The 24,988-nt window shown below is 37.5% G+C and overlaps 3 protein-coding genes across 5 annotated transcripts in view; 1 reads left to right on the top strand and 2 right to left on the bottom strand.

Moving 5' to 3' along the window:
• Positions 1–11: 11 nt before the first annotated feature.
• Positions 12–618, bottom strand: LOC136258096 (SH3 domain-binding glutamic acid-rich-like protein 3). The gene is made up of 3 exons (XM_066051399.1): positions 460–618; positions 236–409; positions 12–169 (listed from the first exon to the last, which is right to left on the bottom strand). The coding sequence occupies exons 1-3, from the start codon at positions 505–507 to the stop codon at positions 107–109; spliced, it is 285 nt and encodes a 94-aa protein (XP_065907471.1). The 5' UTR covers positions 508–618; the 3' UTR covers positions 12–106.
• On the top strand, positions 590–5,263 carry LOC136258094 (golgin subfamily A member 6-like protein 22). 2 transcript variants are annotated; one of them, XM_066051396.1, is made up of 12 exons: positions 590–786; positions 920–1,096; positions 1,287–1,448; positions 1,514–1,609; positions 1,737–1,860; positions 2,081–2,172; positions 2,725–2,772; positions 3,495–3,560; positions 3,852–3,961; positions 4,010–4,223; positions 4,972–5,040; positions 5,092–5,263. In XM_066051396.1, exons 1-12 carry the CDS (start codon positions 679–681, stop codon positions 5,152–5,154), a joined length of 1,329 nt encoding a protein of 442 aa, XP_065907468.1. In that variant the 5' UTR covers positions 590–678; the 3' UTR covers positions 5,155–5,263. The 2 variants fall into 2 exon arrangements, with proteins under 2 accessions (XP_065907468.1, XP_065907469.1); XM_066051397.1 differs by having other exon boundaries at positions 767–850.
• Positions 5,264–5,555: 292 nt separating this feature from the next.
• Positions 5,556–24,988, bottom strand: part of LOC136258090 (uncharacterized) — a 27,128-nt gene continuing 7,695 nt past the window's right edge. For both annotated transcript variants that reach the window (XM_066051390.1, XM_066051389.1), the window contains exons 5-18: positions 22,924–23,148; positions 22,200–22,495; positions 21,860–22,114; positions 21,436–21,630; positions 20,924–21,111; positions 20,829–20,871; positions 20,670–20,734; positions 19,491–19,619; positions 19,262–19,344; positions 18,030–18,135; positions 9,056–9,120; positions 8,216–8,308; positions 7,964–8,083; positions 5,556–6,044 (exon numbers count right to left, since the gene is read on the bottom strand). In XM_066051390.1, the coding sequence (XP_065907462.1) occupies positions 5,709–6,044; positions 7,964–8,083; positions 8,216–8,308; positions 9,056–9,120; positions 18,030–18,135; positions 19,262–19,344; positions 19,491–19,619; positions 20,670–20,734; positions 20,829–20,871; positions 20,924–21,111; positions 21,436–21,630; positions 21,860–22,114; positions 22,200–22,495; positions 22,924–23,148 (2,199 nt within the window). In that variant the 3' untranslated portion in view covers positions 5,556–5,708. The remainder of the gene's footprint in view (positions 6,045–7,963; positions 8,084–8,215; positions 8,309–9,055; positions 9,121–18,029; positions 18,136–19,261; positions 19,345–19,490; positions 19,620–20,669; positions 20,735–20,828; positions 20,872–20,923; positions 21,112–21,435; positions 21,631–21,859; positions 22,115–22,199; positions 22,496–22,923; positions 23,149–24,988) is intronic.

Here is a 24,988-nt window from a genome sequence, read left to right as displayed (position 1 = left end):
TTTTTAGTGTGTACGCTATATAGACAGTATAATTATAGAATTTAGAAATCTACACTTCAAGTTTACAATTATACTACTAATACAAATCTCTGGGCAAACAAGTTTATCACAGCTTCAAAAACTGCTTCAGTTCTCCATCTTCTACAGCATCATCAAATTTCTGGAAGTTCTACACACACACACACACGTATACATATATACACAATATACTTTTAGAGTATGATCATTTACTTACCCCGCAGTAGGTGTCTCCGTTGAAAATCTGAGGAGGGACGGCCTTTTCGTCTCCAATTATATCGCGCATCTTCTTCTTGGCATCTTCATCAGCTGCCACGTCGATGTACTTCACTTCGTTTCCCTGATAAGTTTTCCCCAGTATCATTTCGATACGTTGTTGCTGCTTTTTCACCTAAATCCAGACAGTTAGTATAGTAACATCATTTCATTACCGAATCTTACATCCAAGCTCCCAGCGACGGTAGAAACATACACTACGATAGTAGCCATTTTGCTTCGTTACTTTTGCGGTGTATGGTCAGACATAGAAGTTTGGCGCGTGCGCCTTTCATACATTATCCTTAAGTTACCATAGTACCTAAAAAACAATACAGCAAAGGGGGCGTGCCCACATGACATCCCTACATTGATAGTGCACTGTAGTGTGCCGACAGCACATTGATGGAAGTGGCAAGAGGCGATGCACTCCAACACAATAGTTATGAGGCAGATCACGAGGGGTGTGGATTAATGCTGGAAGCCTTACAAGAGCATCTAAGACTAGTCGAGGTGAGAATTAGTTTTGTCATACCATGGCTATCAACACTGACCAGAAGGAAAGGACAACGCAATGGTAGTTATAAACAAATACGTCGCTATATTTAACACTGTGATCAGCTGTTCGTGATTTTTGCTGCATTAGGAGCGGCTGATCCAGTTGGCTACCGACCTACTACCAAGCCTTTCGCTACCCCCAGAAGTTCACCTAGAGTCTGCTGTGTCCTTAACGAGCAGAGAGGAGGAGCGACGGAGATTGCAAGAAGATGAGCTTAGGGAGGCAAGAGAAAAGGAAAGAGCCAGAATCTTGGAAGAGAAAAGGGTACAGTACTAGCTAGCTAACTTGTCTATGGTACTACAGACCATAGGGGCTATATAAGCATAAAGTACTACGGTACACATGTAGTAAACCATAATATAGTTACCATTGTTAGCCATGCACAATTAGGTAACACCATCAGTAATTAATTGCTTGAAAAGATGGAATTTAATTAGTGATGTTTTTAACGTAGCGCCATTTGGAGGTGCTAGCTAACAAAGAGAAACAATGCATCAAGAACAAGCGACGTTATGTTAAGCTGATGTCAATACGCATTGAACAACAGCAGCAGGAGGCTAAGAAACAACAGGAAATATTTGAGAAACGGAGGGAAAAGGAACAAGCAAAGGAAAAGGTGAGAAACACTATTAACACACAAGTAATAACAAAGGAAAATCAAGTACACTTTGTTATGTACAGGCACGGCTTCTCAAAAAGAAACCAGCAAGATATCGAGGCAATGGAGAAACTGATTATAGCTTTCTTGCTCATTTGCCACAGTCACTATTTTACAAGGTACATAATTATAATGACATACCATACATATAATATTATATTGTTTCAGTTTGTGTGTGTGTGCGTGCATGCATGCGTGCTTGTACTTGTGAGTGGCAGTATTCACTACATCACTACATCACTACAGATAGTTGCAATGGAAAATGAACTGAAAAAGTCTGGAAAACTGAATAACATACAAGAAGTTAAAGCGTTTTGGGATGAGATGTTAGCCCCTCCTACAACAACAGTTGAGTCATCTTATAAGCATGGTAAGACTTATTGTAGTTAGTCTAGAGTAAAAATGTTAAGTTCATGTTACCAAGACTTGATGTTACTATCAATAATTTTTTGTCTTGAATGCACCTGCATGCAAAATTATCTCAAGCTTCTTTTTATGAGAACATGTACATAGTTTAGGAATGTAGCATCAAATCTCTTGCAATAAACAAAGTTTATAATAGCTCATGTCTGATTGTGTTTCACTTTTAGCTGAGGATAATTTCATTGAGGAAGAAGATGAGGATGTGACCAACTCATGGGCTGTAACTACAACAGTTATAGCAAGTAGCTATAAATCCAGGGTATGTATCTATACCATAATAATGTAGTTATGGAAACAGTTGCTATCCAGCAATCAACACCACTGTATTTTGGAACCATATTTGTCATGCATGGTGATTATACTCTGCTCAATTTTTACATGAAAGCATACTTAACAATGACAAGTCATGAAAGTCCTCTTTAACATAAACTTAAAGGTTTCTTACCCACTGAAATGTGAAACTTGACATAGCCATGCACTCATAATAGCTTTAAAAGCTTGTCCAATAAAACTACACTTAAACCTGTAAATTGTTGGAACTGTCTTAACAAACTCCCAAATTAAGAACACAATATAAAAACTTCATAATAAGGACAAATCAATTAGTCCTAACAGGTCTGTATACAAATTTACCTCTGAAAGAGGATAACCTCTATAGCAAATTTAAAATTATGGGTTCTGAAAAAGTGTCTGTTTTAGTGAGGTTCCACTGTGATTGCAAATTATAAAATTAGCGTTTACTGTAATTGTATGACATAATGTAATAGTAGTCTATTTGTATATGTGTGTGCATTTCAACCACATACTGTAGTTTCCAAAGTCAAGAAAAAGCATTATGGAGCAGACTAAATTTGTACCGGTAAGTGCAAACAATGCTACTGTACTTATAAAATATTAATGCTTTTATGCAAAATTTGTACAAACATTTCTACTCAAAATTTATTGCTATATACATGTAGAAGTTCCATTCTGCCCTTAAATACCTGTTAAGACATACCAACCCAATGAATGAAACAATCTTTTTACCACTGTGGTTGCCAGTGTACACACTGTAGTCTAATAGAGCAGTCATGCTAGATAAATTTTCGTGTAGTACACAAGTCACTTTGAAGAAAATTTTTATTATGAATTTACATTTTAATACATAACATTAACTCTCATATCCTAGTGAATTCAAAAAAAGTTGTTGGACTGTAGTAGTATAGTTTTGTGTACAAATAGTAAATACAGCATAAATGCATAGTTGGTGAGGTGGGCAGCTATTGTCAGAAGCTGTGACCTTTTTTTTTTTTGGTCTCACCTTACCAAACAAGACAATGTTACAGTACCTCAGTTCATTTTGACCCCCCTCCTCCCCTTTCCATAAGTCTGGTTCCACCCCTGATAATTAAGACATTTTACTCCTGCTGCCAACTAATTTTAGATTCCATGTTATAAATGTGTATTCCCAGGGTTTGGACCCCAGGATAACTAAAGCTAGGTGCAGCACTAACAATAGGCGACAATGTACCTGGTGTTTCTTCATCTTGTTACCAAAGTTATGTGCTAAGCTTTACATTTGTGCTATGTTTTTGTTCAAAGGTTCAGATACCAGTTTTAAAACCAATTGAAGACATATTTAGTACAGAGAATGCTCGAAAAAGAGAAGTAAGTGTATGTGCATACTCTTGATCTGGTGGCCAGAAAGTGTTGCAATGTCTATTCACTGTACAAGCTTTCGTTTTTACATGTATTGCATGTATGTGTCTGTTGAACTCTATTAATTTTATTCTGAATTAGTATGTGTAGGGAAATGGTACCAATAATATTAATATGGAGTGTACTTTTATTAAAATAATTTTGAAATGCACTAATTCTTTATGCACTTTGAGACTGTGATCATGCCCCCCTGGACCATACTTTGGTAAGCAAAGTTCAGTATTCACATCTTCACCACAGGAGCAGCGAATAACAGAGCACAAAGCTCGTATTGATCTGATACAGACACAAAGTAGGGCAGTAAATGAAATGTACCATACTTCACGAGCTAATGAACTCGCCACAAGAAGGTACAACAACATAATGATGATATTTGTGATCACCTTTCAAATTCTTAGATTGCTTCATGAATCAGGTTTGCTACAAGAGGAACCAATGAAACTTTTTTCTAAACAAGAAACTAAAATGGACGCACCAAAATCTAAAGTCAAATTACGCAGCAAGCCAGTTAGGAAACAAGTGACTTCTAGAACAGCAAGTAGTAGAAAACCATTTCAAGACACAACTTCTCTCATTACATCATTACCTGTAAATAGTATATTACCAAATCAGGTGAGTAGGATTAGGCACCCACCTACAGTGTTGTGCTAGCATAATTCAGATATTAGTGCTTGAAGCATAATGCCAGAATAATTGTGCTGGATATCTTGGGCCAAAGAGGTGGCTGCAGAGTGTCATTTTTGTACACAACGGACAGATTTGGGGATTATTATACTGGCCAGTTTAAATAGGTGGCCTTACTTGTATTATACAAAGACCTGATTAGACAGGTTTCACTGTACTGTACTGTACTATAAAGTTGTGAAAATGCATGCCACAGAAAAAGATCCACATACTTACTCTAATAGAACAGTCAACCAACTGTTAGATTAGAGATAGTATTGATCTGACAATACATGTAAGTAGTACTTTTAAAAGTTATAGTTAAAGCACCACCATGTATGTGTATGGAAAATACAGCACAAGGGGTGTGTCGAGAGGCTAATACAGCATGAGACAAAGCCGTGACTCATACAGTAGTTATGTAGCTAATCGGTACAATATGGAAGATACAGCATGCAGTGGCACTTTCATCCTCCCGTGCAGAGTACAATAAATTATATAGGAAGCTACTTCTAGCCTGGTTTTGATTGGAAACTTGCTCTACAGTATTTTAGTCATTCGCAGAGTAAACCAAGCCAATTGTACTGGTTTATATGTCCTTGTAAAAACATGAGGCATTTAATACTGTGAGTGTTTATAGTTGAGTACTGCAGCATATATATTCCTGAAAAGTGAACTAATTTAGAGTGTACTTTAGGACACAAAACCAGATGATAAACTTGTTCCTCTTAGTATCAAAGCTGTTGAAAAAGATGGTCCAGTTAAGGTAAGTTATTATTGCATAAAATCTACAGTCATTTAGTACTATTTTATGTAGGAGGCTAAACAAAGTTCATTATGGAAGAATTACACAAAACAGCAACAAACAATTGCAACTTAATTACCTATCTTCTAACAATGCATACACACAATGTAAATTTGTATTTTACAGATTGAGAAATTTCGTATATGTATAACAAATGACATAATTGTTTTAAATTGCCCAGTTATTTAAGTGTGAATTTCATAGATACACAGCAGTACTAGTTGTACTGGGACCATGTTTCCATGGTGTTTCTACATTGAAACTTAAAATGAAAATTTCAGGAAATGTATATGTTTATCACAAAAGTTGTCATAATTCATGCTCATTTCCTGATAGGAATTTGGCACATTCCTTTACATAAATTATCAATACATAGTGACAATTCCTTACACAATTCTATTTACATTTCCTATAAACCAGGAATTTCGCACATTCCTGATGCCCAGTCACTACCTTAACCCCTATGTGCACTTGACTACTTGGAAAAGCTTGGCACTTGTGGTACACATAAAATACTTGTACATCCATATATAATTATGATAATGAGTTAGCTTAACAGTACTATTTGCAGTATGAGTACTAAATATGCTAACGTGCACTCTGTACATTATGATTGGGGGTTCAATCATTCATGAGTTTGAAGAACGAGTAGTATCTTGCTGGATACAACGACACAATATGTTTGCAATGACAAGGAAGCTAGGTCTTTTGGTGTAGTCAGCATTCCAGCAAGCTTGCATTACTTGTCCAACTGTCTTGGGACACTTCTCAGGAATTTCAAGCCGTATCCCAGCAGACACTTGGGCTATTACAGCCATATTATCTGCAGTCTTGTAAGGTCTCACTCCAGGATTGAACAACTCCCACATGAGAACACCAAAACTCCACACATCACTAGCCGAACTGAAGATTTGATCAGTAATAGATTCCACAGCCATCCATCGAGCAGGTAGTGCCAGTGAGGACTATATATACAAAAAAAAATATTTTACTTATTCTGAACAATTATCCAAATCTAAACAGGTACTACTCTACAAACTTTTATGTATTTATAAATTTATTTATAGTATGTACACACTGAGTCCTGAGAAATAGAAAATGCAGCAATGGTATCAAGAGCAGAGATGTGCAGTTTGGCTTCATTACAAGTTTGGGAAAGGGTCATAAAACACTACGCACTTTTATAGCTTTCCATATGAAAACTCTGATTGGTCATAAATACATTTAATATTTTAGTAGGTCTAGCAGAGTCAAAAAAAATTTGTGCAATTCCATCTACGAGTTATAGGACTCAACTCAATGTGAAAATACTTTTGGCTCAGTTGACAAGGTACTGTACAACAACACACAAATTCTTGACTACTTTATTAGTGAAGTATGATTGTTCTATTAGAGAATTTTAGGAAGCCCATGAAATGGTGAACCATTATCAGCCATTTACCAATATTACCTCTGATCCTGCTTTCCATTTCCCACAGTGTTGGGGCAACACATTACACAAGCATGGCCAGTTCTGTAGTACTGTATGCTAGGGATCATGGAGGTTTGGGCTTTGTTGCTCACAAAACTGACCTCATCTTTTCTTCGTGACAGCTTGGCAGTATTGGTTAGGCATGACCAAGGCCAAAAATGTCTTCAGACCAACCCCAAATCCTTCCATTGGCTTCCAACAAGTTTCTATGAAAATAATTAAGCTGAATTTCTACTAACTGACTGACTGACTGCCTGCCTGCCTAACTGATGCCTCCAATCAAGCAAACTCAACAATGGATAAGGCTATGGGCTTGATTTCTTCACTGCCTGACATTGCTCTGCCAACCACAGCACGTACAATACATGCATCATGGATCTACCTTTGTTGATCCTTCTTCGTGTCTGAGTTCTTCACTTACAATGCAAGGTGTCGATTTGTAATACCACAATATGGCTTCCCTGTGGCTGTGCTGACTAGCAATCATGCTAAATTCTCATAGTAACTGGATTGATTGCAAAAACACTTCTCGTATTTTGTAATGCTGTGTAACAGAACAGGTGAACATAGCTGAAAATGAAGCGAATGGTCACTTCACTACTCATATTGGCAGATGCTAAGTTGATTTTACGGCATGCCTGGTACCAGTCTTAGTTTTGATGCGGTATGCGTGGATTCCTTAGTCATAACTATGTTTTTAAAAAAGGAACAAACAAGTAGATGGAATAGGGAACAAACAAATAGATGGAAATTTCAAGTTGGATTAGGGATCAAAGAAAAAAGTAGTGAAGCAAGGAAAGTTTTCTTTAATCCCTCTAATCCAACTTTAACTTTTCCTTCTACTTGCATTGTAACTTGTAATGGGTTACTTTGAAAAAGTAATGCAATTTTATTGTAGCACATTACTGTAATAATATGTGACCGGATTTGACAAAACCAGGCTTCCACACACGTCCAATTTGTCAACCTTAATTGCTAGTAACTTGACAACACAGTATGCTATTGCCCTACAAGTTTCACACAATGCTTTCATTGCTTTATGTAATAACAGGTCCAAAGTTGAAGCTGATAGCTCACTCTCATACTGAATTATGGTCCTTCAAAGTCATAAATTTGGATGTGTGTGGAAGCCTGGTTATGTCAAATTCGGTCACATATTACCTTTGCACTATTAAAGTAATATCTTGTATCCTGATTACAACAAATCACCTTCTAACAAAGTACATTATGTGTACCCAACAAACCTTGCTACAGTCATTACAGGAACAACATTAATTCTAATAAGTGAGTATTATTAATCTTATGATGTGAAATTCACATTTCTTGCTGATAGTACCCTGATACTTAGAAAACCAACTGCAACTTTAAACTATTATGTAGCTTGTTAGTTAGCAATGGAAACATAAAACTCACTTGCAATATGTAAAGGTTCTCTCCATCTTCTTCTCTTTTGCTGGTCTCTCGCAACAATCCAAAGTCTCCAACTTTGCAGAGTTCATTTTCATCCATGAAAATATTACGTGCTGCAAGGTCCTTCGCAAAACAAATGATACAGTGAATAATAATTGTGTATCATAAATGACATGAAAACACGATAATTACCAGTGTAAAAGTGTACAGGATACATAGACCCAACATAATTAGCTGTTCGTTGCTTTAACTTACTCGATGTACAAAACCTTTCTCAGACAAGTAGTGCATGCCCATGGCAATGTCCACCATGTACTTCACCAGACGATGAACAGGACGATGGTTATGCTATAAATAACCACACCACATAACAGTAACCAATAACGCACAACAGTAGGTAACTCTAATGTAATACATGTAATACACACACAAATGCTCTAATAGTGCATATGGTTAATGTGTAATCTTGTGTGCAACATTCTAATACTCAGAACTGGCTGTTGGATTAAATCAAATCAATGAAAAACTATAGAGGGGATCCATTGCATGTCAACTCTGACGAAGTGAATCTATATGTTTATGTTATACCGTGTGTATGGAAAATACAGTACAAGGGAGTGCGTCAAGAGGCTAACACAGCAGACAGAACTTTCCCAGAAAAATAAAGTACTGTAGAGCGGTAAACCTGTCAATTTGCTACCAAGATCAAAGTAAATTTGTTAATTATATACATTCTTTTTACCACATCAAAATTTTTTTGAGTAAAATAGAACAGTGCTGCACTGCTCTACAGGGAAGCCCCTGCCACGAGGGGTGTGTTGAGAGGATACACAGTACAAGGCAAATCTGAGCCCGGTATTTAAGGCAGACCAACTTCACAGTTCTATAAGCAGCAACAAAGCTATGGAAATATTGCACAAAATTTAGTTTTGCTTCAGAATGTACTGTATGCTGTACATACAGTAGACCCCTTTATAAAACTCCTCTTCTGTACTAATTTTCTATAATTATTTTTTAGCTGGTACATGTATTGCTGCCATGTACATACATGTATGTACCCTTGTATACATGTAATTTCTACATTAACATAAACACCTTCAAAAATGCTTTAAGATCTCCATTAGCTAAGTATTCCAGTACTAGCCAGGGGCATGGTCCACCTGCAGTAAAAAAACACGATTGCATACTGTACATGTATGTATAGTCTACATACAGTACACTCACATGGCCGGACTGTATATTTTTTTAGTCACAGGCAGTTATCATTTTCAGTACATTGTAAGTGCCAGGCCCTTAAAATTTGGTTTGACACATTTTCAGTATCAAAGTTATACTGAGGTATCCCAAAAAGTCTAGGGTAATTGGTTTTGCTGTACCATACGGAGGGAAACTTTGGAGGAGGAAAATTTAAGTGAATCAAGCAAAATATTACTGTTTGCAAAATAAAATTTGGCAAATTGAGAGCAAAGCACACGCCCTATTTAATTGATTACAATATAATCACTGGTAGTGCCTGAAGCAAGTATCTGCGGTGCCATGCCTCTTTGGCAACGCCAGGAGTCAGCAATCAACTAAAAGGTAATACTAGAGTTGCACCGATAATCGGTTGAATAATCGGTAACAGCCGATATAAGGTGATTTTGCAAGTATCGGTATCGGCTACAAAGAGGAAGTTATTTGCCGATAACCTAAACCCACAATCAATCATTAACGACAGTAATAAACATGTGATAGAATTAAAAGAAAGCAGTGAATGCAGTGGTAAGTGGTAAACATTTATTTGCTGTACCTGTTTATAACTATTTAGGCTTGTTTATGTGTGAATAGTGTGGCTGCAAGGCTATAATAGGCTGTGTATATTTATCGGCCGCCCACGCAATCAACCAATCACTATTTGGAAAGGGTCTGGAATCCCACCAAAACTCCGTTTGAGAAGCTGACTTAGGTGTTTTATAACTACTTGGCTTTCATTTCCATGTAAGGGGTTAGTGGCACACTGGTAGCAAACATTGTAGAATTGGCCGCCCACGCAAGTAATTAAATTATGTTATATACGCACATAAACTTTAGATGATTTTTGCTCCTTCTCCCCTGACCTACAGAATAGAAGAATATCGGTAAATATCGGCATATCGGCTACAGGAATGAGTGAAACATCGGTATCGGTAAAAGTGAAAATATGCATATCGGTGCAACACTAGGTAATACTATATAGACAGTAGATCTGTACCCTCTGGAATAGTGAATATCATACTTGATGTGGTAGCACTCGCTACTTGTCATGAGGTGAGGTTTGAGAATACCACGTGTATAGTAGCTAGCTACATAGTGAGGTAATCAAGGCAGGCTTGGCTCTAGCTTGATGCCTGGCCCAATAGCCCTTGGTAAAATAGAAAATTGTTTTAGTTTGAGGCTTGGTTTGCTGTTTTCTTTACTAGCAAAATATTTGGATGGGGAAAATTTGGCGAATTCATGGTCATTCGCCAAATTTCAACAGCACCAAAGTTTCCTTCCATATGGCAAACAAACTTTTTCTTTAGTGTTAGTTTCCATCTGTGCCTGTCTTTATTTGCAACTTTAAGACTGATGAACCATCGCATACGGCCAGAGTTGGGGTAACTAGTTACTTTTGTAACTAAGTTACGTAACTGATTACTTTTAAAGTAACTAGTAATATAACTAGTTACTTGCTTTGTAACTAGTAACTTGTAACTAGGAGTAATTGTCTGAAAAGTAACTAAGTTACAATAGTAGCTAATTACAATAGTTACATTGTAACTATAATTAATTATGCTTTAAAAGCAAGAGTACTTCAATTTTTGTGTCATATATGCTACAGACACAGTAAGTAGACAGATTCTGTGTACTGTTCTCTATGATTCAGCTTGAGTAACAGAGGTAGCAATATTTAGAATTGACCTGAAATAGCCACAGAATTATTATTTTAAGTGCACTTATGTAATGCATCCCTTAATGATACATATCTGAGCCAAATTCATGTTACAAAAGCTAAAACAAGTCATAATTTGTACTACGAAAGTAGCTAGTAACTAGAGTACTTAGTTACCTTTTGAAAAGTAACTGTAACTGTAACTAAGTTACATGGGATAACAGTAATGTGTAACTAGTAACTAGTTACTTTTCTGAAGTAACTACCCCACCTCTGCGCATACCACATCAAAGAAAAGTACGGTACTGGCCAGGCATATTATAAAAATCAACTCAGCGATGTACTGTAATGCACACCCTGACCATTAATTGCTGGAAAGCAATATGGTTGTTCGGCTTCATTTTCAGCTTTGTTCCACCCACTGTACTATACACTGTTACAAACAAAGAACAATACAAGAAGCACCTCTACAATCAATACAGTCACTAAGAAAATCATGATTAAATGCTTGCCCAGACTATCATTTTTTTACTAAAAGTGAATCACCTTTCCATTACATACTTTACCGATTATGCAGTGCTACAAATAACAGTATGAGAAGCACCTCTGCAACAAATCTAGTCACTACAGAAATTACAGACAATTATTGTGTAACTATAAAAATCAGCTGGTAGAAAATTCAGTTAAATAGTAAATTTCTATAGAAACTTGTTGGAAGGGTTTGAGGTTACTCTGAAGGTATTGGTTATGCCTAAACAATAGCATCAAGCTGTTATAAAGGAAAATTGAGGCTGGTTTGGATATTTTTGGGTAAGAAGGCTCATGAACCCACCATTCAGTACAACTCTACTGTATGATTGAAATTGAATAAGTTGTTAATGGCGTATCTACTAGGTGGGCACCAAAGAGTTGTGGTGCCCTACCAAAGAATTTTGGCACCATACCAGAGGTACGTATTTGTATGCAAGATTGAGATACTCTAATAGAGCAGTCGATCACTCAAATAAATCACACTATTCGGAGAAGCAGTGCAGCAAACTAAACAGTTAGAAATAAGAAGTTTTATGTACCTTATCAGTAATATATAACCCCCAAAAACACCTTTGCTGTAAAAAAAGGCGTGTCCAAGAAACTACAAGTATCTGTAACCCCATGTAAAAACAGATAAGCTGTAGAAAACACTCCATGAAACTAATGGGTAACTGAAAGAGCTGATATCTAGAGTGGCCAAGAATCAATAATGTTACTACAACTGACTATGATCACCAAAGAACACCTTGGCTGTAAAACAGACAAATAAAAGTAACTGGAAAATAAAACAGCTGATATCTGAAGCGACCAAGAATAAAAAAGGCGGCCAAATTACCAGCCAATTAGAGTTACAAAGAATTAATTTAGGTTTTTGCAAGGGTGAATGTATAGAACACAGTTGAATGATTAAGATTCAATGTTGCAAATTAATAATTGTAGTTAGTTTTATCAACTTAACTTTTAGTTGCCAGTTACTTTTATTTGCCTGTTTTACAGCCAAGGTGTTCTTTGGTGATCATAGTCAGTTGTAGTAACATTATTGATTCTTGGCCGCTCTAGATATCAGCTCTTTCAGTTACCCATTAATTTCATGGAGTGTTTTCTACAGCTTATCTGTTTTTACATGGGGCTACAGATACTTGTAGCTTCTTAGACGCACCATTTTTTACAGCAAAGGTGTTTTTGGGGGGGGGGATATCACAAATTTTATATAATTTACAGACCCAATGTTCAAGCTATGGGGAGTGTATGATGAATTCTGCCTTGTAGAGATGTTACAACCAAACACAAATCTGCTGATAGGTGGTGAGCATAACATACAATCCTATAGTAGTAGTTAATTCTTATTAGGACAAGGGCCAGTGGAATTTACTGCAATTTACTGGTCAGGCCAGTAATGGCTACAGTCAAGGTTACCAAAGATATGTGTAAAGCACTTATTTGCATAGCATGCTCTTCTAAGTGATCTTGGGGAATGCCACCATCTTGAAATAGTAACTCTGAGATTGCATCTGGGATCTGGGAGTGTTTTCAGACAGAAATGTAAATATTCAGCTAGACTGTTCTATTAGAGTATTTTATTGCCTGACTGTTCTATTGGAGTATATCAATCATTCTGTACTGATCAATGAATGAAACCTGCTATGGCCACACTGCCACAGTGGCTGTAGTGTCCTGAGGACAACTTATCAACTTGGTTTGCCACTTGTAGCGCAAGATGCTTTGCTGAGGGTTATGAAGGAGATCACAAACATCATGCTATTATTTTTATTTCACTACATACAAACACATGCTTAAAAGCACAAAACACACATAAAATGTGTAAACACAATACACGCATGTACACACACACACACACACACACACACACACACACACACACACACACACACACACACACACACACACACACACACACACACACACACACACACACACACACACACACACACACACACACAAACACATATTGGTTGTACTTGATGTAAACAAGTTAATATCACATCTCTTGTGAAATGCTCTTGTAGGTGAGCTGGTAGTGCCCTTACTTGGTGTTTGCAGGAAAGAAAATTGTGTTGTACAGGGTACATCCCATTAATTACACATGTCACTCTATAGTTAAGCCATGAGGATATCCAAGCAAGTGTCTTTGGTGTTGCGACAGGTTAGTTGCATGTGTGTTTAATTTAAGGTTAAGTTCAGTACCTGCTTGTTCTTTTACAGGACTCACTTAATCTTGTGTCATCATGCAGACATCCCGGCATGAAATTTGAATATTGTGCAAGCTGTGTGGAACAACCCCTACACAGTCACCAGCAAACCACGAACCACATTCAGCAATCTGTTACAAAAGTTGAAAGCCACAACACAAGCTCATACAGTCACCAGCAAACAACAAACCACATTCCAGCAATCTGTTACACAAACTTTGCTGCACCATGGTATGTGCATAATGATTGATTAATGAAAGCCACAACACAAGCTCCATGGTGCATTAATGGAAATAAATAAGTTCCACCTGACTGACAATTATCACGTGACCTATTTAGGGGATATCACTTGGAAAGTCCCTGAACAGTAACACCTCAAGTGAAAACACGTGATACACGATTTATATTATTATTGAAGGCAGTCCATGTCTTGAGAGGGAAGTATGAATAATAATTAAACACTAAAATACATAAAGTATGCGTACCGCATTGTAGAGCCATAACTAAACAAGTTGCACCCGACTGACAATGATCACGTCACCTATTTAGGGGAAATCTCTTGGAAAGTCCCTGTAACACCTCAAGTGAACGCACGTGATACGCGGTTTATATTAATTGTTGATGGCAGTCCATGTCTTGAGAGGGAAATACAAATGATAAACATTTGTCATATTGTAACTGGAGTGGTGAAACATACTTTAACTGATTTGAAACTAAAATACGTACACCGCTTGAAGAATTCGAATGGATATTGAAGAGTCGAGAATACCACAATCTATGCCAGAATACTGATGTACTCAGCTCTTCGTGGAGGTTCAGTAACAAAAAGAGGAGTGGAGGTTCAGTAACGAAACGAGGAGTGGAGGTTCAGTAACGAAAGGAGGAGTAAAGAAAGATGAGGCTAGTGTATAAAGTGCCACATCGCCTCACACTGATGAACCGCGTGCCGGTATGCGATTGGTTTTGACTGTCAGACGTCTGTACTGATTAGTGCACATTCACTGAGACCAAGCTGAAAGCTCTGTGTGATGGTACCAACTTGAGTAGCAGCAAATACCAGTATTATCTGGCTCATGGATTGATTGTCAACAAGGTGTACTCGTACAGACTATAGTATGTTCACGTTGAGCTGAATCCTGAAAAACAGCTAAAAATTAAAAGTGGATTTTTTCTCAACAGAGTTAACATTTCAGCCAACTAGATGATTATTGGTAACAGCCAAGGTGTCAACAACAGACATGTACGGTTTGGCTCCATTACAAGTTCGGGAAAGGGCTGTAATGGACATTGTACTTATATGGTTTCCCATAGGAAATGTATTGTGAAAATTTTGATTGGCTGTAAATAGTATGTCAAATATTTGAACAAAAAGATTTTGAAATATTTTTAGCGGATCAAGCAGTACTACAAATGAGCCAAATTTCAAGATTATGTATAATTGCATCCATTAGTTATTAAATGTTTTTGAGGATTCAGCTCAACGTGAACGTACTATAAACAGCTTTCAGTATTGTCACTCTAGTCAGTGCCAATTTAGAAGTCCTGGAACTGTAGGTGGAAGAAGTAAGGTAACGTACATGATGCTTGCGTGTACAAAAAATACTTACTAAATTTATGTACAGTGAAACCTGTGCACTGTATAGTAAGGTCACTGCTGGGCCAACTTGTGAATCCTCAAACGTGTTATTTGTGTAAAAAGTGACATATTTTGGGTGTGTTGTATTTAATGCCTGCCTGTTGGTTTTTACAGGTAATCTGGTCATAGTATGCAGTAGCAGTTGGATGCTGTCATGGTACATACATAACTTGGCACCAGGTAGGAAATCATGAATGGTAGGAAATCATGAATTTCAAGTAGTTCACATACAGAGGAATTGTATTATCTTGTGTGTTCCTTTTATAGCTCTCAATTGTCAACTGTACATGGATTGACTATAGTGATATCAAGGGTGTAGTGAATTTCCAGGTCTGTCTATGTACTAAGGAACATAGTTGTTTATTATTTCTGGATCAGGGGTACTGTTATGGTGGCACCCCCCATGTCGTGCTTATAAAGATATTTTCCAGTATGCAAATTTCATATTGTATTTAATGTCCACTTGTTGATTTTTGTAGGTTGATTGTGTTGTCAGATATCCAAGCAAGTGTCTTTGGTGTTGCGACCGATGTTCTAGGTTAGTTACATGTGTGTTTAATTTAAGGTTAAGTTCAGTGCCTGCTTGTTCTTTTATGGGTGTCACTTAATCCTGTGTCATTATGCAGACATCCAAGAAATCGTCACTTGTGTAAAACAATTTTTTAGTAATGCCTTGATGTTGATTAAAGTTGTACGTGTTACATGTTATAATAGCATTGTTGTATGTTTACCATAAGGCAAGAAATTTTCATGGATTTTGCAGCCATCTTATCCATGAAATTTGAATTGTGCAGGTTGTGTGGAACAACCCCAACTCATATACACAGTCACCGGCAAACAGCAAACCACATTTCAGTAATCCGATACAAACTTGAAAGCCATGCACTACAGAAGCTCATGCACAGTCACTGGTAAACCAGATTCCGTCACAGTGCCATGGTATGTGCATGAAATCCACATCACAAGCTCAATGGTGCACACTACATAGAGGTGGTAACCCTATAGGCTTGTTGCCTTTTGTATTTACCTTGTTATAAGGCATCTGGCAATTATGAATGTTCTTCACATCTTGTTTATGAGACATCTGGCGTCATTGGGCGTGGCACTAAATGGAATCTAAAAGATTTCTGTTTAAAATGCCATCCCTAGGGAACTTATGCTTCTGCATGCTTTCACTACTTGTTTATCAGACATTGGGGCTTGTGTCCACGTCGTGTCTTTAAAAGTTATTGTAGGAATTAGAGCTTTGATCGAAGAAAATACGCGTATGGGCAAACCAGAATTAGATAGTGTCAGTGTTAGATGGACTGCACAAACACGGGTATGTTGACAGGTACAACGTGACGGTAGGTGTAACATAAAGTAGAGAAATAGAGTGAAATATGTGTAAATACGTATATTCATATTTTAGCGAGGTCACAAGACAATGACGATGATGACGACTCCTAAAGATTTTTTATCACGTAACGTCATACAAATCTATTGAGAGATGTTACATAATCCAGGACTAATATTGCAAAACTGACCCTACACATAATTAACTCATAGTAGTGGCCATGCATCTTTTATATGGGCGTGCGCTTTGTAGTTTCTTGGCTGAGCGACTCACTACCGTGAGTCTTGATGTGTGACCGGATCTGCAAAAACCTGACACAATCGTGCATTTTTCAAATTCCTGTTTAAATATTTATAATCTAATTAGCCAAGTGAACCCTATGGCAAATTTTCAGCCTCATATGCCAATAACTTTTGGAGTAACAGCCCTACAAAGTAGCAACAACAGAAAAATCGATTTGTACAGCAAGTATAGGGAAAATAAATTACAGGCGCTTACAAAAATGGTTGTAATTTACCAATGGATTGAGGTACGGAGCTAAAAATTTCACCATTGTGTTTGTCATGAAGAGGGGAATCAATTACTGGGTAAGGTTTTCCTTTACTCACCCTTCTTCACTGCATACAAAGGCAAAATTCATGAAGAAAATCAACCATGTATGATTGTTTCGACGTGACGTAAACAAACACTCATAACTTGCATATCCTTGGGTCTACTGCAATGAAACAAGGATTTTCAAACTCCTCTTGAGCAGGCGAATAAGATGATATCCAGGTTTCTATTGTTAGTCTCTTCCTTCACTAAGAAAGAGGAGTTCAAAAAATTTACGGAATTTTTTTCAATACAAGTATTTCACCCAATGTATTCAATGCTTTATACTGTAAAATTAGGCTTGCGCGATTGTGTCAGGTTTTCGCAGATCCAGTTACATATATAGTTGGTGGAGGGCTGCCATTGTGTGAGCAGGTTGTGATTTTTTTTTCTCCTGTGTCCTACCAACCCAGATAGTCTAGATACGACACTGATGAAGATGTAAACAGTGTAAGATGGTTGCTACAGGGTGTAGCTCCGGTCGGTAACCTCCCCGTCGGTACACAGCCTTACTTGAGATATCTAAGGAGAACTGCAACAAAGTGTTGCTTGGAGACAAAGTAAGTTACATCAGTACTTGTATGGCTTTCTCAAAACAACTGTATTCAAAAAGTACCTGACTGAATTTTACAGACCAGACACTTACACTACAACCAATAAGCCTTTGCATTGATAAATAGATGGTTGGCCATGCGAGACTACATGTAGTGCCCCCATGTTTGGACACCTTGGGACCAACCAAATTCCTCAACTATCAAAGTGTCCTGACTTCAGGTCAGTTTGTATATCAGAAGTGTAATTATTGTCTGTATCCCTAACAACAATTGATTATCCACATTAAATATTTCCACATACAATATACGCAAAACAAATACCTTGGTCCACTGATCCAAACACACGTACAATATTAGGATGCATAAACTGTGCCATCACCACAATCTCCTTAAGGAAATTCTCCTTCTCTTGTGGTGAACAGCTCTCCTGTGGAAATAGTACGTATGCTGTAGTTATAGTTATGCATACATGTACTTACAAGAAATTAGAACTACAGCACACATAGGAAGAGGAAAGGTCATGATTTTCTCTAACAAGGAGAAGGAAAAATTAGAAACTTTAAGGGATCAAAGAATAAAAAGGTAGTGAAACAAGCAAAAAAAGTTTGTGAAGCTACAGATATAATAACGGATATTTAATACCTATACAATAATCCATAAATTAATCATGACTGAATTAGGGATTAAACGTCCAATAGTACTGTATATCTGCAGGTAAAGGCAACCTGTCTTGTTTCACTATTTTTTCTTGCTATTCCCTACCTTTTTATTCTTTTATCCAACTTAATTTCCTTACTTTTTTATAACATAGTTACGACCAATGAACCCACACATACTGAAAGAATGGCACCAGGCATGCCATAAAATTTTACATCCCTAACTGAAAAGTGCAGTGGCTAATTACTGCATGTTTCATATTCAGCTAAGTTCCGCCTGCTACCAAATGAAGAACAGTAAAAGAATTATCTCCGTAATCACTATGGGAAATATGGGCGATAAGTGCAATAGCTAGGCAACAACCACAGCCACAGGGAAGCCGTATCAAGTCTATACCTTGCATAATTGGTGAAAAGAACTGCATTGCTGGGAGACAAAGGAGAACAAAGGTAAGTCCGTGACACATGCACAGTGTATTGCACATGCACCTGTACTGCGCTTGGCAAAAGGGCACATCTCAGGATAAAGCAACGTCAAACAGTTAAAAAACCAAGCCTGTATGTAGCCTTATCCATTGTTGAGTTAGGCTTGGTTGAAAGTATCAGTTAATCAGTTAGTAGAAAATTTGAATAGGAATTTTTAAAAATTCCATGGAAACTTGTTGGAAAGGTTTGGGGTCGTTCTTAAGGCATAGCTTTGGGAAACTCCTACTGTATGATGTGCAGCCCATCAATGTACAAGTTATTACTAACTTTGTTTTTTTTTTTTTAATGGAAAATACTTCTTTTATAGAGCTATAACATTTTGAGTTGTTAAGATACTGTTTTGTGATATGCAAGTAAATTGTTAACACAAACATCAACACTATCACACACTGCTAATCTATAGAAACTCACTTTAGTTTTCTTTACAGCCACTTTGATAGGAGCTGAACCAGGTGATGGCCTGTATAATGCTGACTGTACCTCTCCATACTGACCTGTGGAATTCAATCCATAATCAGTTACCAATAAAGTACTGCATTATTAGCTAAGACCTAGCTAAAAAAAAAATTAACAGACAACATAAATTGATACATAGCACATGCACAAATATTTACTAGTAACAATTTGGCTTTCATAGTACCTTTGCCAATTTTCTTAAAATCTGACAGTGACTCCTTGCTTATGGTGAATGCATCCTTTTGCATTTGGTAGATTGGATCATCAATATTATCAGCAAGATTATCCAATGGTTTATGATGTGGAATAGATGCTAAACAATACGTATAATAATAATCACAGTATACAATACATGATACACACATACAACTTCTTTTCACATGTACGGTTTGTTCCACAACCACAAATGTGTGTGTTTCACTTGGTATGCAGCAGCAAATCATTATTGAAAACTTTGAGTGAAAAATCAAAGTGAAAAAAAGGAACAGTGCAATTATTTGTGATACAGAACAGTTTATGTAACTGCAGTGCTACAGTATATACACAATGACAGCGCATGCAGTGCTATATGGAGTTACAGCACTTTGCATAGGCAAAAAGACAGAAGAAAGTACTTCAGAGCTAGGAGAAAGAGTCTAGAGGAGTTCCAAGTTATGTCCAATCATTATCTAGAACAAATTATTTTGTTTCAAGGCTAATTTAACCAAATTCAATAAAGTTGTCTGTTTCAAGGGTACTTGGAAAGTTTTGCATGTGGTCTTGTTCAACTTGACTCAGCTTTGCCTTGTGCTACATTTGTCTCTCGCCCACTCTTTTACGTGCGATATTTTTTTATATACCACTCACAGTAATGCTTTAATTACATGTTTAAGCATGGCCTGGCAGTCTCTATATGTGAGAAGGCTACAACCTGTTCAAACATGAAGTCAAATTGTTTACATTAAAATGTTTTTTAAATGATCAATGCTCCAATGAAAGTAAAGTGTGTCATTTCTGTGTGTTACTAACGTATTATCAATGCATGCCTCATTAAGCTATACACTTGGTTGTACATGATTGGCAAAAAAACTGTGCCAAAAATTGAAAGTGACAGTTGGTTTGTAGTTAAACGAAATATGCAGTTACAGACAATGGCACTGCTATACAAAGTATGGAAATATATTATTTTAATTGAAATGTACACAAGACCATATGAAATAAATTCCTTTTATAAAGCTATTCTTAACAGTTAGTTGCAACTGATGAACACAATTTTATTAGAGAAATCATTATGCAGCAATAAGTACTGTATAAAAGCAGAAAAATTATTAGAGGATAATTGGTATACAATTGTAAATCAAAAGTACAGTATTATGGTACTTACGGGCGCGTGCCCACTTTCGGCTGGAATAATCTTGACCAACTATGTACTGATCATCTTGGTCCAGTCTGTACCATCAAAACAGAACAACAATGAATAAAGTGTTGCATTAAATCAGCCTACCATGACCAACACAGAAGACAACAATGACTATATACTAACATTTGATCAGGGATTGCAGCTGAGGTCTTCCTGAGCACTGTATCTGTGAGGGATCAAAATGACACACAATAGTGCAGCTACATTTTCTTCCTTACTTAAATCTGTACTTGAAAGCTGCTTTTTAACACGTCGTGGTGGCACAGGAGAGCCTTCTCCTTCTTTCATTCCAGCTACCTGCTTGAACATTTCAGCTAGCATGCGGACCTGCTCAGTGGAGAAATATCGAAAGTCATCTGAACCACTTGTATTCCTGTCAGGTTTAGCTGGTAGAGGAGGAGGTGGGCTGAACAAAAGTAAGAATGTATACTGCTGCATGCACATAATATATTATCATGTTTGAAGAATATACTAACAGGCTGGTACATACGCATGTGCATTACTCAATAATTCACTGAACTGGTATTAGCACACACTCACAAAAAATGTGCGTGTCAAATATTACAGTAACCACAGTACTACAAAAATACTGAGGTAAGCCTCATACAAATATCGAAGTCCTGATTTAAAATTCAACATAACAAAATTGTGAGGGTCTCAAACTTTGTGAATATAGGGTCTCAAACTTTGTGAATATAGACTTATCATACATTCAACATGGAATCTGTACCTGTACGCCTCCTCCTCTCCCTGATTCTTGGGGTTCAGCTCTTTAGGATCAACGTAATTTGGAGAGGTCATTTGTTCATAGTAGTTACCATCACAACTATCAAGTCTTGCTGACATGTCTTCAGTAGACAATGTGTGAAGTGGCCGTGTGGGTGGTCTTGGAGGTACACCACCAGGTTGTACAGGATTGTTAGGTCTGCACAGCAACAATAACAAAATAATTACAGTGAGTGGAACTTGTCTTGCTGGTACTTGAATAGAAAGACTTCTAGCTAAGAGATGAACATGCATGCATGCATGAATGATACCAAAACCATACCCTAAAAATGTATGTTGTATACATCATCTTATTATACCCCCCAAAAAGCCATTCTAATTATCACATTATGAGTAAAATAATGGAGGGCTACTATACAAATTTTCACCTGTGAGGTCGTTCATAGACATTAGCTGGAGAAGGACTATTGCCTCCATTCATTGGTATATACTGATCTTCGCTCAGTTGCGTTTGGAGCAGAGGCATTGTAGCACGAGTGACTAATGGTGGACGCAGAGATACATAGCCGGTGTCTATATTTTGCCCTTGTGGCTTAGGGGAAACAGGTTGTGCATATTCTTGATGTTGAGGTTGTTGCTGGTACATATAGCTAGATGGTCCTCTGGCAGGAAATGTACTAGATCTGCAAAGTGCAGGAGAAACAATCAATCATTTATTATCCACATGTACACAGACACTCACACAGGCAAACACACACAGAAACATACCTTCCAAGAACACGTGAAGGCAACTGATGGTCCCCTACAATTAGTGGTGGCTCTTCAGACTTTTCAGCTGTACTTGGTATAGTTGGTAGCTGCACATAATCATTAGGTACAGAACCACGTTGTTGTGACATTGATTGATTCATAAACTGCTCTCTTGACATGTCAGTTGGAACAGAGTGTGTTAAACGTGATTGAGGTGGTGGCCTCATGGTTGAGGTTGGTTGCTGGATGGTAGCTGCTCCAATTTGACCACCAGTAAATGAATGATTGAGGGCATCTCCATTGTATGGAGTATTCTGACAAAAATGTAATGTACATTACTGTACAAAATGCAGTGTATTAGAATCAACATTTCAATCTTTAGAACTTTATTCAACACCAATTGATAGTTTCCTAGAGAGGTATTGATTTGACTAATAGAATACCAATAAGGCTATTCTGGAGGATCAGCTGTTTACTGGCTATTGACTTGCAATAATGATACGTACTGCTTAACCACTACAATTATATATACTATAGCAGAACTCAAAGAATATGCATCTATGCCAAAAATATTTGATCACGTGAAGGAAAAGTTACATTTGAGAATGACAGGCCTTGGTTTGTAGGGATCCTCTTCAAAACACCCGAAAATAAGCACACCCACGCATGGACGCATGCACACACACACACACACACACATAGTCTGCAAATACAGCATCACTCTAATAGTATAGTAGCTTACCGGATGTAATTGTTGTCTAAAACTCGCCATGTTAAGTGATTCATGTAAGCTGTTACCACTAAAAGCACCAGGATGCTGCTGATACCCCATCTGTACAGGAGGATATCCCATTTGTGACTGTGGGTAACCTTGATGTGTGGGCGGGTACTGCATTGATGAGGGTGGGTACTGAGGTGATGAAGGCGGGTACTGGGAAGAAGGAGGCATTTCAGAAGGAGCAGGTGCCTAAATCAACCAACCAAAACGTAAAACGAAGTTGCATAGAGAATAAATCTGCATGTGTGATAAAAATTAGTACATGCAAATACAGCAATGTACTGTATATATGTACATAAATTTGTACCCAACAACACATGCCCATGATTTACAGATGTAATAATGACCTACGTGCACACACACATACACAGTAAAAGCAAAGTCCCCAGCAGCTCTGCAAAACACTTCCCAGCAAGATGCCTGTGCACCACTCAGGCACGTGAGTCTTACGTGTATCCTCTTGGAGTAGGACTAGCAACCAGCAGGAGAACTGTCCAGGACTCATGAAGAGAAGCCACGTATCCCAAAGTTTCACAACAACCCCTAACACTGCTAAACCAGACAAGGACAGTTGGGAATTGGCTTTCCCAGTTAACACCAGGTAACCATTATACAGCTGGGTAGAGTTTCTTGCTCACAACAACAACTTGACATACATAACTGGGCATCAATCCTAGAACCTTTTGATAAACAGGCCAATGCTGCCACTTGGCTACAGTACGCCGCCTCACAAACACACACATACAAACATAAGTAGGAACTATCCAAGTTTAGGGTTGCCTACACTTGCAGTTACAGGGGGATATAGTGCACTAGAAAAGAAATTCAATTAAGTTTGATTAGGGATCACAGAAAAAAAAGTAATGAGGTCGCCTACACCTGCATATACTAGTGGACATTTAATCCGTACTTTAATCATACAGGTGTATCATACAGTACGATAGTACTGTATAGTAGGGGTTGGTATGAAATCATATGGTTTCGTGGATTTTCGCACCTCAAAAAATGGCCTTGCAATAAGTTTTACCCAAAAAAAACCACCTGGAATGCATTAGTACTGTTATAATGATGCTGTACCTTGGGTAAACGAAGTGAAAATTCGAATGTTTCGATGTACAGTGAGTTTTAATAATTTCGAAATTCACCTACGTTTTGCCTGCCAGCCTGCCTGCTGTAAGGCCTGGTTGCGCTAGGTGTACGGCTCCAGAAATTTCAGACAGTCAAGGTAACGACGTCGGATTCACGAATCTGTTGTTACGATTACGTTCTGTCCACTGCACCATGTTGTTTGCGTTCATCATTCATCCGCATCTTTGTTCCTCTAGAAGGATAATTAATAATTGCGACACTTAATAGTTGCAGCGCATGCCACAACCCAAACACGTGATTTTAACAAAGTGTGAATGCGTGTGCGTAAGATGAGGGTGAACGGGTGTAGTACCCAAGGAGTTGTCTCTAGCATTTAATAATTGGGTAGTCGTCTTTTTGTGAGGTAACTAGCTAATAATGTCTTTGAGGGGTGGATCTACTTCGGGATCCAGACTTCTAATAACAAGGGTTCCACTCTTATAATGGTGGACTCTCTAACGATGTTTTACTGTAAAATCATCAACATTTAGCTATTAGGAATGCAGCTGAAGCCTTAAACAGTTGCTGTAATAGCTTTAAAAGACAAGACGATAATTATTTTTAGATGCGCTTATTGCGTACTAAGGTAAAATGCTGCTTTAAGTGATATTTATACTGTGTGGAAAACAAAAAGAGTATAATATAGCTAGCTAGTTAGACCAAAAAAAATTAACAAACTAGCTATTTAAAAATTCAATACTTCAAAAGGAAGTAGGGGTTGATGTACATGTTACAAAAAGTAAGGAAACAAGCTCAAAATGTTACAGTTGAAATGAGAAATGATCCAGAAGTAAAAAGTAAGAAAACAAGATTAGATGACTACTTGCTAAAATGAGACACACTTTAATCCCTACTAATTTGATGGTCTCATTTCAAAATGCTAGCCAAAAGTAGGCATTAA

This window comes from Dysidea avara, chromosome 6 (assembly GCF_963678975.1).
Source record: "Dysidea avara chromosome 6, odDysAvar1.4, whole genome shotgun sequence".
In the NCBI taxonomy this organism is placed as follows: Eukaryota; Metazoa; Porifera; class Demospongiae; order Dictyoceratida; family Dysideidae; genus Dysidea; species Dysidea avara.
Note: the sequence above shows the minus strand (reverse complement) of the source record. Positions and strands in the feature narration are given on the sequence as shown.

Excerpts from the sequence above, each read along its gene's own strand:
- LOC136258096 (XM_066051399.1), bottom strand. The coding sequence starts at position 507 with ATGGCTACTATCGTAGTGTATGTTTCTACCGTCGCTGGGAGCTTGGAT. Across the intron at positions 410-459 it reads CCGTCGCTGGGAGCTTGGAT|GTGAAAAAGCAGCAACAACG; the intron begins GTAAGATTCGGT and ends GTCTGGATTTAG. Across the intron at positions 170-235 it reads ACGGAGACACCTACTGCGGG|AACTTCCAGAAATTTGATGA; the intron begins GTAAGTAAATGA and ends GTGTGTGTGTAG.
- LOC136258094 (XM_066051396.1), top strand. The coding sequence starts at position 679 with ATGGAAGTGGCAAGAGGCGATGCACTCCAACACAATAGTTATGAGGCA. Across the intron at positions 3,561-3,851 it reads AGAATGCTCGAAAAAGAGAA|GAGCAGCGAATAACAGAGCA; the intron begins GTAAGTGTATGT and ends TCTTCACCACAG. Across the intron at positions 4,224-4,971 it reads ATAGTATATTACCAAATCAG|GACACAAAACCAGATGATAA; the intron begins GTGAGTAGGATT and ends AGTGTACTTTAG.